Source organism: Aphidius gifuensis, linkage group LG1 (genome assembly GCF_014905175.1).
Source record: "Aphidius gifuensis isolate YNYX2018 linkage group LG1, ASM1490517v1, whole genome shotgun sequence".
NCBI classification, from domain to species: domain Eukaryota; kingdom Metazoa; phylum Arthropoda; class Insecta; order Hymenoptera; family Braconidae; genus Aphidius; species Aphidius gifuensis.
Window position 1 is genome coordinate 22389541 of NC_057788.1, and position 18088 is coordinate 22407628.

Genomic DNA, 18088 nt, shown 5'->3' on the forward strand with positions numbered 1-18088 from the left:
TAAAATGATAATAAGTATATAAACATTTGCAATTGACATTATTGATATTTTAAATTTACAGTAACAAGTTACATAAAAAAACAAAAAATAGTACAAGGAAATATTAGATATTTTTTTTTTCTCATTTTTACTATTATTTATTTTTTTTATATTTTATTTTTGTAAGCCTTGAACATCAAACATACTTAATTTATAGGGTAAATCAATAATAATAAAATAAAAATAAAAAGTCGGTGAACTTGTTACGCTGTTCATTGAACAGAAAAAAAAAAAAACGTAAGGTAAAATCAATCAATCGATAATAAAGTTAAGTAATGGCTCTTTGATGTCAAGAGACAATAGAAAATATATTACTTAATGATATTTAATCATCATCATTATCATCATCAAAGTATCAAATATTAAGTTTTAAAAATAAAAATATATTTAAAAAAAAAAAATTATAACAAAATAATTTAATAATAATAGTATACCTGTATAATTGTTGTATGTTGTATACGTTGATTGTCAACGTAAGTATGTGCATCACGTGAACATGGTGTTAGTGTTATAATATTATCAGTAAATGCAATAACACAATGTTTTGGCATAACTGTTGGACCATTTAAAGTTATGGTTTGGGCTTGTACAGCCTGTGGACCATATGGTCTTTCAGTACCAACTTCAGTTACATTTGGACCAATTTTATATCTTGTTCCACCACTACTGATTTCTGTACCATCTGGATTTAATTCCAATAAAAATGGTACTCTTTCATCATCATAACGATGATCATATTCACTTGATTTATTAGTTGGTTTCTTTTTTTTCTTACGTGGTACATGATCAGATGGACGTCGCTTCACATGAAACATAATTGAACCTGAAATAAAAATAAATAAATATCATTAGTTTAATTCAAATATATATTTTTTTACTTGTTGATATTTTTTTTTAATTTAAAATTTAATTAATTTATTTATTTTTTGTTATTTTAACTTTGATCTAGTTGGGATGTTTCCGGCAAAAGAATACGAGTAACTTGATACTGATGACAATGATAATATACACTGTGACACAAGTCACCGGATAATAAAATAAAATATATATATATAAAAATATATAAAAATGATGTGATGCGCTCTCATAAACTATCTAACAGTCAGTTTATTTGAATCGTAACTATGATAATTTATGAATTGACTATTATCATTTTCGTTTCGGTTAAATAATTTTTCTTTATGACAAACGAAGCATTACGATAACATAGTAATTTTATTATTTTTCTTTTTATTTCTATTATCTTGTTATTTATTATTATTTTTTCAACATATTTATTATGTCAAATGACAACATTAAAATGAACATAAAAATGTTATATATTTTAAAAATTATTATTAAATTACCACAGCAATTAATTTTATTAACCCAACCCATTTAACTATATTATCCAATTTTAAATCACTTTTATTATCTTGTTAATGTCAGTAGAAAAATAAAAGATTTTAATTATTTAAATTACTGATTATGTGAATGAAATTTAGATACACTGATCAATTTTACAGTGCCAACTGAGATATTTAAAATAAAGAAATAGAAACTGTTACTTGGTGGTCTGACATCAGGGGAAGAAGGTATGCAATGCAACTAAAAATACATTCAGTTGACTTTGAGAATCATTTAACGAATAAAATTCCAAAAAAAAAAAAAAAGTAATATAAATTTACAAGGTCAATTGTGGTTTTTTTCTCTATAGAAATAATACATTAAATATTTTATTAAACAATTATTGATCACATTAAATTTATATATACAATGGAAAATTAAATTTTCCAATTGATTTATAAAATCAAACTTTAAAACCACAAATTAAATTGAACATGTTCAGTTTGAAATAACATTTAAATTTGATTTTTTTTTTATTTCACATTTTAACGAAAAACTCACGTACACATATTCAAAGTTTTCTTGTGGTTATTGACAGTTTATTTTTTAAATATCCTCACAGTATATTTAACACAAAAACTTTATTTTATTTACCACTATATACTAAACTTTTCATTTCTCGCTAAAAATAAAATAAATCAAATTATATGAAATGAAAAACATTTACAAATAAATATTAAAAAATATATTTTTAGTATATCCTTTCACCATTTAGCTTCAAGTTAAACTGAGAGTTTCAATTGTACTGGCATATTCAAGGATCCCATCAAGAAATTGCTCTAGCATAACGAAAATAAAAAAAAAAACGTCGACCATGTAAATGTGTACATGTATACTATAGTATTTTTTTATATATATATCAACTGTGGTGCAGGTGGTGCATTAATAAATATTAAAAAAAAAAAATTATATGACTATGTATATATGGGGGTTCTGGTGTTCAAGTGCATAAGTATAGTAAATATACACATGTGAAATGTGCGTGAGAAGTTGTAAAACGTCTTGAAGAAAATATTTAAAAAAAATACTACTAAAAAAGTGGGAATCTACCGGAAATCTATCGATATAATTGGAACGCCCTGTTGGGTTTGAAACTCCAAACGAAGGCCGTCACACTCTGTGGCATGAGAAAATTTGTCATATAGATTTATTCCCACGTAAAATATTGATTGATTATAAATATTAAAAATAAATAATATTAATATATTTAATTAAGAAATAATTTAACTGTATTTTTTACAATTTATTAAACAAATAAACCCTTTGAAATGTCATATTACAATTAAATTCAAATGTTCAAACTAAATTCAAAACAAAGTTCTAAGAAAAACAATGTATGACGACTATGAATGACTAACTTGTAGATCTAAGTTTTATCAAAAAAGCCCACTCACTTGTATAAAAGTTTTGTTAAATAAAAAATACAACTGTATATCATAAAATAATTAAATTATCAACATAAAATTAAATTTAATTGACATTTGACATATAAATTTATTAAATTGTCATTTGTAAATTAAAAGTTTTTAGCTAATTTTGAAATAGAGATATATATTTAATCAGTAAAATTTGAGTTGATGTTATAGCTTACTAATTATAATGACACATATTTTAACAAAAGGTAAATTGATCTTTAAATAGATATACGTAGCTTGAAGGCAATAATTTATTTATTTTTATTTAAAAAAGACTAAAATTTTTTAATTACTTTTACTTATTAAAATATTAATTTAAAAATAAAAGCTTATATATAAGTTTTAAAAGCTTTTTTTTTTTTTTTTTTAATTCAATGAAATAGAATTCTAAACTTTCAATGTCTGAAATACTTTTTTAAAATACTTTTTATTATGTTTTTTGATTTTAAAATTAAAGAATAGATAATAATAAATTAATATATATACCTATCAAGTAAAAATAGATACTGTTTTTATAAAATTTAAAATTTATTGTACTAGTTCTATAGGCGATAATACATAAAGACAAATGAATAATATAAATAATATTTCGAGATAATCAATATACAAAAGAGAGCTAGGTCAAGGATAAACTAATTATATAAAAAAAAAAAAAAAATAAATCAAAATCTTGATATGAAATAAAATCAAATGTTAAGTTTTGATAAAAATTATTCATTATTAAAAAATAAATTTAAATTTAGATAGTTATAATATAAAGATTATAATGAAAAGAGTTAATTTTTTTTTTTCCAATGATATGAGAGACTTTCATTACAATATCCAATTAAAGTATTCCCTAGATGAATTTTTTTTTTGTAATTTTATTTGACATGATATATAATTAAAATTATTTTTATCATTTTATTAGCGTATATGAGTTTACTTATCATTCGTTAATTTACTTGGAAAAAAAAATCATTATTATTATATTTATTATGTCAAAGTATTCGGTTTTTTTAAAAATTTTTTTTTTTTTTTAATTCTCATTCAATCGATAAATTATTAAACTCAGTAAACATTGTTCAGTTGATGAAATTTATGTAGCATCGATTAATTCGTAAATGGTTTGTAAAAAAAAAAAAAAAAAAAAAATTAATTTTTTTTTCTTGCAATATCTTGAGGGCTTAATTATAACGAATTGAGGACAAAAAAATGAAGTTATAATTCATTTAGAATTATTTTTTTGACACGCGGTTTTTTTGTGTGATTAGAGTTTTGTTTTGTTTAATTAATTTAACTAAATGTGATATGAAAAAAATAAATAAAAGTTCATCAAACACACGTGTTAATAAACAAATTTTTTTTCAAGACAGTTGAATGACATGAACTTATATTTATCAAAATTTACAGCAAAGTTTGAATATTGTTGTTCACTAAAAAATATAAAAAAATTCCATGACAATTTTTTATCTAAATAAAAATTGTTATTAACTTGACGCCCCGAAAAAAATTTGTCGTATAAAATTAATGTAAATACACGTTATCATAAATAAGAAAAGATAAAATCCTCTAAAATTTGATAGAGAATGATATAAATAGGCTTACTTTAAAATTACGACAATAAAAATAAGATCTGGAACAAAAGTTATATAATTTGAAAAAAAATATGAGCTACTTAATTGTAAGTTTAGTAATGTTAATCTGCACATTATTGGTCATCACAACAATGGTAAAGTATAATAAATATATTATTAATATAATAACAATAAAATAATAATTTTTTTCTCAAAATAATAAAGGCAAATGCAGATGTAAAAAATTTAAATTTGCAAATAAAAGTGAATGAAAATTTATCAAGTTTGTATGAAAAAAAAAACGATATATTTAATAATATTAGGACAAAACAACAAAATTATTTACATCGTTTATTTTCAACTTCAATGACTAATGCTCTAACCAATGTAAATAATTCAGAATATGATGAATTCATATATGAAAATTGTCTGGAAATATCAAAAAATATTGCAATTAAAACAATTTTTGCCGGTACCAATAAATTAAACAATTGTTATAATAATTACGAAAATAAATTTTACAACTATATACAATCATTGATAAAGGTGAGAAAAATTTTTAATATATTTTTATTTCATTTTAAACTAATAATTATAATTCATGAATTTTTATAGTCGGAAAATTTAGTAGCTGCTATTCCATATTGTTATATTCAAAATTACATACCAATTGATATGATTAATTGCTTAAATCAACAAGTTAAAACAAAAACAAATAAAATTAAAGAATTTTACAATAATTTAACAAGTCTTTTTATAAATAAAAAAGAATATCTGGCAAATGAAATGAATGCATGTATTGATAATTATAATTTTGTTATTGAAAAATCAATGATTATTGCTGAAGATCAAATGGTTACATGTGTTCATAATGAATTGATTAATCCAAAAACAAATGATGATAAAAAAAAAATTATAGTTGTTGATAATTCAATGGTTAATCGTAATTTAAGTAATTTATATTACGAACAAAAATCATATTTAGAAACAATGAAAATTGAAGGTTGGTATTTAATAAAAAGAACTGAATTTATGTATACACAAAATAATATTACAGTAGACAATAAAAAAAATAATGATCATTGTTTGAATCATAATTTTAATATGAAAACTGATGAATTAATAAAACAAAATGAAGATTGTTTTAATAATCAATTGGCAACATTCAAAAATTTTACCGTTTCAATTGTTCAGGTATAAAAATTCTTCATATTATATAACTGTTTATTTTATTCAAACAGTTATTAATATATATTTATTTTTCATTTCAGAATAATGATTTAAAAAATTCATTTTTTAATTGTTATAAAAATGAAATACCAATTATAATATTGAAATGTATTGATCAGGCAGTATTAAATGAATCTGCGATAATTAAAAATTATTATAAAATTGCTGAAAATAAATTTTTAAACAATATGAATTCAATAATGTTATTATCTAACAATTGTTTAAGTATATCAAAAGTTTTTTTTGATAATTTTATCAACAATCAAAAGACACAGTTGGAATATTATAAACAAAAATGTCAAAGTAATTAAATATTTTCTTTTACTTGATATAAAATTTTATGTATAATGATTTGATGAAATAATGGCTTGTTAATGGATTTGATTATGATTTATATATAAGTAATAAAACAATTATATTGTTCATGTTTAAATAAATAAATAAAAAAAATTCAACATTTAATTATTTAATGATTAATATTAAATATATATATATATATATATATATACTTGAAATTGGAAATACTTTAACTGTATTTTTTACAATTTATTAAAAAAATTAATCCCTTTGAAATGTCATATGTCATAATTAAATTAAAATGTTCGAACTAAATTCAAAACAAAATGCTAAGAAAAACAATGTATGACGACGATGAATGACTAACTTGTAAATCTAAGTTTTATCAAAAAGTTTTGTTAAATAAAAAATACAACTGTATATCATAAAATATTAATTATCAACATAAAATTAAATTTAATTGACATTTGACATATAAATTTATCAAATTGTCATTTGTAAATTAAAAGTTTTTAGCTAATTTTGAAATAGAGATATATTTAATCAGTAAAATTTGAGTTGACGTGAGCTTACTAATTATAATGACATATTTTAACAAAAGGTAAATTGATAATATACGTGTAAATAAGGAAATTACGTTTTAATTTTTTTTCAAGAAAGATTTATCTGTACATAATTATTCAAAGTTGAATGACATGAGCTTAAATTTATCAAAATTTACAGCGAAGTTTGAATATTTTTTTTTGCTAAAAAATATAAAAAAATTCCATGACATTTCTTTATCTAAATAAAAATTGTTATTAACTTAACGCCCCGAAAAAAATTTGTCGTATAAAATTAATGTAAATACACGTTATCATAAATAAGAAAAGATAAAATCATCTAAAATTTGATGGAGAATGATATAAATAGGCTTGCTTTAAAATTACAACAATAAAATTAAAGATTCGGAACAAAATTTATATAATTTGAAAAAAAAAATGAGTTACTCAATTATAAATTCAGTAATATTAATCTGCACATTATTGGTCATTACAACAATGGTAAAGTATAATAAATATATTATTAATAAAATAACAATTAAAATAATAATTTTTTTCTCAAAAAAAATAAAGGCAAATGCAGATGTAAAAAATTTAAATTTACAAATAAAAGTAAATGAAAATTTATCGAGTTTGTATGAAAAAAAAAATGATATATTTAATAATATTAGTACAAAACAACGCAATTATTTAGATCATTTATTTTCAACTTCAATGAATAATGCTCTAACCAATGTAAATAATTCAGAAATTGATGAATTTATATTTGAAAATTGTCTGGATATATCAAAAAATATTGCAATTAAAACAATTTTTGCCGGTACCAAAAAATTAGACTATTGTTATGATAATTATTATGCAGATAAATTTTACAACTATGTACAATCATTGATAAGGGTAAGAAAAATTTTAAATATAATTTTGTTTTATTTAAAAATAATAATTATAATTTATAAATTTTTTTTTTTTTATTTTAAATAAATTTATAGTCTGAAAGTTTAATAGCTGCTATTCCATATTGTTATAATCAAGATTACCTACCAATTGAAATTATTAATTGCTTAAATCGTCAAGTTAAAACAAGAACAAATGAAATTAAAGAATTTTACAATAATTTAACGAGTTTATTTATAAATCAAAAAGAATATCTAGCTAATGAAATGAAAGCATGTATTGATAATTATAATTTTGTTATTGAAAAATCAATGATTATTGTTCAAGATCAAATGATTACATGTGTTCATGATAAATCAATTGATAAAAAAAAAAATATAGTTGTTGATAATACAATGATTAATCGTAATTTAAGTAATTTATATTACATACAAAAATCATATTTAGAAACAATGAAGATTCAAGGTTGGTATTTAATTAAAAAAAATAATTTTTCTATAATAAAGAAAGATCATTTAAATATAAAAACTGATGAATTAATAAAACAAAATAATGATTGTTTTAATAATCAATTGGCAACACTTAAAAGTTTTGCTTTTTCCATTGTTCAGGTATAAAAATTCTTTATTTTATATAAATATTTATTTTATTTAAACAATTATTAATATATATTTATTTTTCATTTCAGAATAATGATTTAAAAAATTCATTTTTTAATTGTTATAAAAATGAAATACCAATTATAATATTAAAATGTATTGATCAAGCAGTATTAAATGAATCTGCGATAATTAAAAATTATTATAAAATTGCTGAAAATAAATTTTTAAACAATATGAATTCAATAATATTATCATCTAAAAATTGTTTAAGTATATCAAAGGTTTTTTTTTGATAATTTTATTAACAATCAAAAGACACAGTTGGAATGTTATAAACAAAAATGTAAAAGTCATTAAATATTTTCTTTTACTTGATATAAAATTTTATGTATAATGATTTGATGAAATAATGGCTTGTTAATGGATTTGATTATGATTTATATAAGTAAGAAAACATTTATATTGTTAATGTTTAAATAAATAAATTAAAAAAATTCAACATTTAATTAGTTGTTTTTATTTAATAAATTATAACTTTTATTTTTATTATTATTTTCATATAATAAAACAATGATTAATATTACAAAATTAAACTTGAGAATAATATATATCTCGAATTCTATGAATAAATAAATAGATGAAAGTTTAAATAGATGCACGAAATTTTCATATACCGAGAAAATTACATATTGACATAATATAAAGAAAAATCATTTGAACTTGAAAAAAAAAAAAAAAAAAATACTTTATACACGTTGTTATGCAAAGAGGGAAGTAAAATGTGAAAATATTTTAATTTTAATTATTTTTATATGAGCACAAATATTCAAATATGAATAAAATTTATTTTAATATAGATAAAGTAATTTATTTAGTTGAGAAAACATAATTTTCTGTATCCTCCTTTGCCCAAGAAAAAAAAAAAAAAAAAAACCCACTATATTAGCTTTTGAAATAAATATTTAATTTAAATATATCTAAAAATGGATAAACTAGGTCGTAGATTTATTCATAAAATAAAAACTGATAATTTCTTTTTACAATTACTATAAACTCTTCAAAAAAAAAAAGTATTAAAAACTTTATTATAATAAAAGCAAACAAAGCAAAATGAAAAAAAAAAAATGTAATACTTGAAAATAAATTAAATTTAAAAATTAATCATCAAAAAAAAGAGCTAAATTTATCTAAAACAATTTCATATACTAATTTCAATTTCAAATCAAATTTAATATTAATTAATGAATTAATAATTGATATATCCAATCAAACAGACATTGTCTGAGGTATAAAATTAATTTAAACTGTCAATCTATCTGCAATAATATTATTTATGTAAATAATAAAATTTATACAACGAAATATATAAATGACATTAACCTCTGATAATATCAATTTGTATTTATAGTTTATCTATGACCTATATTCAGGTGTACATATATTTGTTTGTGATATTGATAAAAGTAATTGTCAAATCAATTTCATATATGCACAATGACAATATCTTGTTTTTTAAATCACAACAATATATTATTTATAAAAACTATTTTATTATTTATATTAAATAAAGTAATATTTAAAAAAAATAATAAATAAATATAATTTTTATTTTATTTATTATTTTTTTCAAGTATACTCTGTGAATATTGAACCACAATAATTCGGTTTTGTGGTATTGGGCAGTTGTGTGTGCAAACAACATCTGACAATCATCACAGGATTTATGTCATATTTAAATCCCCTAGGCAAATCAGCTGTTGTTGTGTTATACATACACTATGTATATATAAAGATATATTTAAATTTTACTTCATCTACTCTCTATTCAATATTTATCTTTTATTTACTGTTTTTTATTTTTTTTTTCTCCCCTTGTGTATTAACAATTCAACAAACTACTTTGTGAATTTTAAATTCTATATATTTTATATAAAATTTTATTTTTATATATGATTTTAAAAAATATCAATTGATAGATAAATATTCAAACAAATAAATAAATAAATAAATAATTTTTATATCTATTTTTTGCATTTAAAAAAAAAATATTTCTCTTTTATTTATTTATTTTTTTTTTTCTAAGAAAAAATAATATTTAAAATTATATCAAAGGAAAAAAATCTATGGTAATATTGTTATTATTATTATTTTATTTATTTTAAAATAATTTTTAAATATTTCAAGTATTTTAAATTTAAAGTGGATAATATAAATTATATAATAAAGAAAAGAAAAAAAAAAAAAATCTAATTAAGTTAAGTGCGCTTTAAAGTATATATATTGAGAAAAATGTTTTTAGATAATTTGACATATTGTATCAAAAATAAAATACATAAAAAATTAATTGTTTTTTAAATGTCATGTTTTTGTATATATATATACAACATCTATACATATATACAGAAAACAACAAAGTACCAAAATAATAATTCAACATGTACTATTAATCAAATTATCTACATGTCTCAAATTTTACTCCTATCATCATGTATATAAATTGCATGGTTCTCCTTTATTGGGTATCAATTTTACTTGTACGCGGAAACCAGCCTCTAATAGCAAATTTTAAATCAATTATATATCTTATAAAATATTTTACTAATTTTATGAAAATAAAACTGTTATTGGCTCAATGTAGCTTGTTTATTTTTTTATTTTAAATTTGAATAGTTAAAAAAAAAAAAAAAGGCAAATTGTATTGGACATTATTTAAGATAAAAATTCAAGCGACAAAATTAGAAAGGCATAATTCTAAACATTTAACAGAATAAATATAGAAAAAAAAACAACCAATTAGTCAATAAAATTACTCACCACCGAGAATTGGTACCGGCTCAGCATATTTTTTACTTTTTAAAAACGAAAAAGAACTCAACATTTTGTTAAAATTATTTAAAATATATTATTTATATTTAGTTAAACATAAACAAATTAAAAAAAATTCTATTGATGTCATTATAAAGAAAACGATACTATTTTATCGACATATAGTGTTTTATATATATATATATAGTTTTACTTCTGTAAAACGAGACTATTACATAGTCATAAAAACATATACAATAAATCTAAAAAGTTTAATTTAAACAACAAAGATTTTACATTGTTTATGTTTCAATTTTATCTATCATAAAATAGTTAATCGAATTTTCTAGCCACGACATTGCGTCGTTTTAGGTAGTTAATATGTCGATTTAAACAAAAAACAAGTCTATTAAAAATAAAAAATAATAAATAATAATAAAGAAAATGATTTATATCATCATTTGAATTTTTCATTTTGTACATTTTATAAACTTTTTAAATAAACTCACAAAACTTCAAATTTATAATAAAATCAAACAAACAATTAATTAATTTTTTTTTTTTTTTTCAAATTAATGAGGAGTTAAAATTTTAAATAGTTCAATAATAACAGTTTTAATACAATACAATTCGAATTCAATGAGTGGGATAAGCTTTTCACGATTATTATTAGTTTTTATTCTCGAAACATAAACCGGTCGTGGATATAACATAATTAAAAGAAAAAATAATATTATTAATAAATTAATAAGAAACGCGCGAATTATTTCAATCACGATGTCAAGCGTTTGTTATCACTGCGACAACTAATATCAACAAGTTGGCTATGGATAACGTTCACTATTCAAAATGTTATGCGCAAGATATATATTCCAGCTGTTGCTTTTATACACAGTTTTTAAAAAAAAAAAAACAAATCTCAGGGGTAAAATGACGCGTTCAATTGTTGCGCAAACGCATCCCCCCAACACAATAATGTGAAGCTTTGATTTTAACCCTGCTGTCGTATGTCCACTTCCACTTCCACTTTTCCAATTGAATTTTTATCCTCACTTTATCACTCTCTCTCTCTTTCTCCTAACACCCTAACTATCAATATATATATAAATTCAATTTTTTTTAAACTCCAAAAATACATACGATAAAAATTTTTTAAATCTCTTTTGATTCTGAATATATAAAGGTAGATTAAAAGAAATTGGGTCAGTGGATCATTGAATAGTCAGAATTATTATATCAAAACAAAGCAAAAAAAAAAAAAGGATAAATAAAAATTTAAAATAAAATAAAAAGGTTATTTCAATATTTGATAATCAATTTGATATGAAAGACATTTTTTTGTTTTTTCACTTTGTGAACATGTGGAAAATTGGTAGAAAGTAATAAAAAAAAATATATATATACGTTGTTTAAATTTTTAGGACAAACGAAAAGGTCACGATCAATATTTTGCTGTCCAACATTGAACAAATATTTTTATGACACGTATATAAAAAAAAAAATAATATTACCTGGTTAGTTGAGATATTAAATTTTTTTTTTTTTTTTACTATATAATATCAATTTGACAATGTATTGTACTATTTTCGAAAAATAAAAAAAAAATAAAATTTTTACTTTTATATGTTGTAATATATAAGAAAACTTTATATTCTTTTTATTGAAGTATTAAAATTTTAGATAGTAATAAAATTATATTTAAAAAAAAAAATACATTACTAATAAAATGAAAAATAAAATTTTTTAAATTTATGTCAATTAGTTTAATGGTTTGAAAATTTATGTGTGTAATATTAAAAATTTAAAAGTACCTTTTAAACGAGATGAAAACATGATGATACAATATTTCGTTTAAAATTGTTAATAGTTTATAACCAAGTAAATTCAAATTGACAAATCAATGAAATAAAAATTATTACGACTGACGAAATCGAAATGAAAGCTTCAATGTGCGTTCAGTTAATTTTTGATAACTAAATAACGATTTTCAAAAGTTTAGATAATTCAAAAAAATAAAATAAAAAAATGACACAAGTTCATTTAATGACATTGAAGTTGATTTATACATTTGAAGATATAAATTTGTATTTTAATTACCACTAAAATGCATAAAAGATTTTTAAAAAATATTCTTGAATATGTCTGCATTTATTTTATTGCAAGAGACATGTACTTTCTTTTTTTTTTATCTATGATTTCTGATTGTTACATTGTGCGGAATCGATTGGCCTTGTTTTTATAGTCAAAAACAAAACAATAATAAATCATATATACTTTTGAAAAATAAAAGTTTTTATAGATATAAAAAACTTTAAGAATCTTTTGACCCTCTTTTTTATTTTATACTGTATAGTTATTTTACACATAAACACATTGAATAACCACTAGATAAAGATGATGATGATGATAGTGCATGTGTATAAAAGTACTTGAAATAAAAGACTTTCTTATGATTTTTTAATAAAAACAAATGAGGTCTTTACCTTATCGACATTGTATGAAAGACTAGTATAGTTTTCTTTTGAAATGACTTTTCTGAAGAATAAATAATCTTCATAAAATAAATACTGTAAATTTCGATACAGACACTTTATCGTCATACAAAGTGCATGTATTTTAAAATAAAAAAAAACATACAATACTTGTGAATGAAAAAAAAAAAAGGCCAATTATTGTAAGATTTAAAAATTTTATCACCACAAACCATAATAAAAAATAAAATAAATAAATAAAAGTATCAAGTTAGATGTGATGAAATTGACCTCACATTGAACCTATCAATTGACCCGAAATAAAAAAAAAATTAAAAAAAATAGATCCAAGAACATTGAGTCATCTTATTAATCATCATTGCAATTTGCACTTCCCTATGTTTGAGCTCAATGACTTATGAATTATTATTATTATTATTTATAAGATCCAGACTTGTATAAATTTTCAAATTCAAATGGGCCATGATAGACATGATGACTTTTTTTTTCATTTAAATAAACTCTTAATGTCGATAATTTTCGTACTTGTTTGACAAGTAAATTGCATCTTTTTAAACAATGCTTTAATGAGAACAAAAAAAAAAAATTTATACAGTGAATGAGCATTACTAATACACAGCATCAGTATGATCACATGTGCTGATGAATTAGTCAAACAGGAAGTTTATTGTTAAGAGCAATAAACATGTGTTGTACGCAAAATAATCACACTAAGCTGTCTGGCTTGATAATTATTATAAAACATATTTAACGCCAAAAAAGAAAAAAATAATTAAAAAAAATTCTTTAGTAATTTTTCTACTTAATAATATTCATGTAAAAATGTTATTAACAGATTATTTAATATTTTTTTTTTTCTTTAATTTTATAAACTCACGTAAAAAAAAAAAAGAAAAAAAATATGCAAATCTTCTTTAGCCTGTAGGTTGGCATTGAACATAATATTAAACAAAAATAAAAGGGTTAAAAAAGAAAAAAAATAAAAGAATCTTTGAGACAAGTTGAAGAGATTTCTGGAGGCAAAAATGGACTAATTGGTAGTGATGGTGAATAACAAGAACTTTGTCACGTTTAAAAAAAAAGAAAAATAATAGTCTATTTTAAAAATAAAAAAAATTCATAGATGCACCAAATCAGTATGGTATTTTAAATAATAAAAAAATATATAAAAAAATATATATTGATGAAGTGAAACTTACCTCGTGTTGACGGGTGATTCATCAAAATTGCTAATGGGCATTCATCGTCATCGAGAATGTACTCTGGTTGGGTAGTACCATGTGAGCTGTCATTGTTGACCTTAAAAAAAGAATTATAATTATTATCAATAAATTAATAAATTTTAAATTTTAATATTACAAAAAAAAAGCTAGGATAAAATGAAATTAAATAGTATCATGCGTGTCTGTGACACTGTCACGTAAATCCGGTGAATAAAGAGACACACAAAAAAAAAAAAAGAAAAAAATCAAAAAAGGCTTTCCTGAAATTCTATATCAGTATCTTTTTAAAATTCTCGTTTGGGACACACACAAAAGAATATTATATTTTCTGGATGGTGTGGAATTACACGGATGATTCAAATGCTTCATTCAAATATCATTACAATAATGTCTATTTTTTGACTTGAATTATTTAAGCACGTGCTAATAATAAATATAAATATCATTTATTGTTAATCAACTAACATTATTATTTGATTAACTTTTTAAATAATAATTTTTTTAAAATCAATATATAAAAAGAAAGCTCAACTGTTGGTACATGTATTCTATATGAAATGACAAATGATTTTCTCGTACCGCCAGTTGATGTATATGAATCATAAGAAATTCATGCAGTCGGTAATATCAACTCTCAGTACAAATGAAATCTCAGTATTCAATAAAATTTTGCTGATACAATCACTTTCTTTTAATTCAATAGAAAAATATAATATAAATTCAAAAGAATAATAAAAAAAATACCAACAAAAGAATAGACAAATAGATAAATAAAATTTGAAAAAAAAGAGGTATACAAAAGTAGGATAAACGAATCATTAAATTGAAATATAAAAGAATAAAAATATATATAAAAATTTAGAATTAGTAAAAAAAAAAAGATTCTCACCTGCACGAGACAATACTGTTGAGGATCAACCTTGTCAAGACCATACTTTGCAAGCATTTCTCTGACTACCTGAGCTGCTGAATCTCTGACACTTAATAAAAGTGTTTTGTATGGTACATCTTTGCACAATGCTTCACCATATATTTTTAATGTACCACCAGTATCTGGACCACCATCTTTACTACGAAATTGTATTAATTTACGTTCTAATTTTTGTTGACGTCGACGACGCATAACTGCTTCAGGATTTGATATACTTCTTGTAAAACTAGTTTCTGGTAATTCTAAAAATAGAAAAAAATTAATTTCAAGGTGAAAAACAAATTAATTGATAAAAAATTTTAAAACTATTTGATATGATTTATGACAGGTATATATGATTGTTGCCAAGACAATAAGATTTATAATAGACAAAATATCGATCTGTTATATAAAATAGCAGCTTGGCAACGACTAACATTTTGTTAATCAATATAGATAATGTGTATATTTATTCAAAGGTTAAATTATCATGATGATAAGAAAGTTGTAAAAAAAAAAAATTATAATTTATACCTGTATAAAGCATTTCAGCAACACCATTTTGATCAACAGTAGTAACTGAACTTTGATCATCAGTATCGGAAGTTTTTAAACGACTTAATTTTTCTTGTTTTTTCATTTGTTTTTTTTCACGTTTACTCAATTTCCTACGGAAGCTAGTACCATCAGCAAAACCAACTCCTTTAGCATTTGTCTTGTCATCAATTCTTCTCAATAAAAAACGACCCTCTCTATCGTCAATATGCCAATTTAGTTGTACAAGTAATGGTTTTTCTTCAAGTCCTAATTTCCTTTCCTCTGAAATTGAAAATAACAAAAAAAAAAAAAAGCAATTAATAACTATACTCAAAAGTATCGAATACTTAATTATTTTAATAATAGTAATTTTTATGTATTAAATAATTTAACAACATACCACCATTTTCATGAATTTCGTAAAGTGCATACTCGGGTACAGACAACATTCGCATGTCTGGGCGGAACTTTTCAATTAGTGTCTCGATAACAGCTTGACTCGTTGCATCCGATGCAACTCTGATACATTTTGTTGAAAATTTATGTCCACTGTCTTGAAAATAAAATCTCATAACACCATGAAATTCTAAATCCTATATATTAAACAAAATCAAAACAAAATTATTATTTTAAAATTAACCATTAAAATATTTCAAATAGAAAAAAAAAAAAACAAATTAAACTTACTTCATTTGGCTCGGAAAGTTCAAACAAATCAAGTCGATTATTATTCCATTGTTTAACAACATTACGAAGAGCTTCACGCTCTTCCTTCTTTTTTGCTGCATCTGCTGCCATTCTGGAAAAAAGAAAAAAACAACAAAATCCATTAGAAAATATTACTGCACATTTTTTGTATAGAAAATATAATTATGGATTTTAATAAAATGTTGACAATAAAAATTAAAAAAAACAAAACGATGAAGCATAACATTGTTATTATCAAATAAATAATTTCCCACGTCGCTTTGTTCATGATATTATTATTATTATTATTACTATAATCATAATTATTCTCATGGATGATTGAATCTTGTCACCTTGTTGTTGTCATTTCATGATGATGCGCACGCACATAATCAGGACTTACTGTCCCATTAGCACACAATGACAGATACCAAAAGTGCCACACCCGTTATGTTAATATTTATTTATGACCGAGTCTAGGCATGGCCCAAAAAAAAAAAAACAGTAAATTTTCAAAATTAACATGGATTATCAAACAACAACAAACCCACAAATGATTTTGATAAACTGAAAACTAGATTTGAGGTGATAAAAAAAAAAAAGGGCTTTGATTACATAAAAAAATACTCATGTTACTTTTCTCTATTATTTTTTTTTTTTTCTATTCCTGAGCATGAATAAATTTTTTTGTTAATAATTTCATAGTAATCATTACAGTCTCTCTGCAGAATTTTATTATTTTTTTTCAAATAAATTGTACGATTGATAGATATTAAATATAAATACAAGAGAAATGATGATGAGTAGGTTTTAACATTTGTAACAACGGAATGTCAATTACATCCTGTCGGCATGTAGACATGTATTTTTTTTTTTAACATGCTTACACAGGTTGAATTACAAATAATTAAAAACTAACTGACATTCCACAATTTCAATTTTATTCATACATGCAATGGATATATATATATTTATATATTATTGTTCATATTTAAATAACATATAAAAAAAAAAATAAAACAATTATATATTTTTGAAAAAAAAATATTAATATAAATAATAATTTCTAATAATAACAAAAAAAATATGAAAAAGAATTTTAAAATAATCAAGTATCCATGTGAAAATATATATAATTTTTTTTCTCTTATATATTTTCAAGTCTTGGGATTTTATTCAGAGTATTTTATATCCAGATTGCATTGTCTATAAAAATTTTAAAAAAAATAAAATTAATTCTACAGGGATGATCCCTTTAAAACGTCATATCCGGACTTGGCAGATCATTTACCCAAGTCAAACTTTTGTCTGTTATTTATTATTATTATTATTATTATTATTCTTTTCTTGACACTATGATGAACACGTTATGAAATAAAATAAGTGAGTTAAAAAAAAAGAGAAAGAGTGTATATATAACAAAAAGCCCTTATTCCACTTTTATTTTGTACACCTGTTGCTTCCGTGCAATTT

The 18088-nt window shown here is 21.4% G+C and overlaps 1 protein-coding gene across 9 annotated transcripts in view; it reads right to left on the reverse strand.

Moving 5' to 3' along the window:
- Positions 1-18088, reverse strand: part of LOC122852983 (afadin) — a 46584-nt gene that overhangs the window by 12154 nt on the left and 16342 nt on the right. For 6 of the 9 annotated variants that reach the window (XM_044153170.1, XM_044153163.1, XM_044153193.1 and 3 more), the window contains 6 exons: positions 16616-16727; positions 16329-16521; positions 15926-16210; positions 15371-15654; positions 14458-14557; positions 474-862 (listed from right to left, as the gene is read on the reverse strand). In XM_044153170.1, the coding sequence (XP_044009105.1) occupies positions 474-862; positions 14458-14557; positions 15371-15654; positions 15926-16210; positions 16329-16521; positions 16616-16726 (1362 nt within the window). In that variant the 5' untranslated portion in view covers position 16727. Of the gene's footprint in view, positions 1-473; positions 863-1385; positions 1495-1930; positions 2040-12577; positions 12615-14457; positions 14558-15370; positions 15655-15925; positions 16211-16328; positions 16522-16615; positions 16728-18088 lie in introns of those variants that run through there. The other 3 variants (XM_044153211.1, XM_044153221.1, XM_044153202.1) reach the window with 3 other exon arrangements.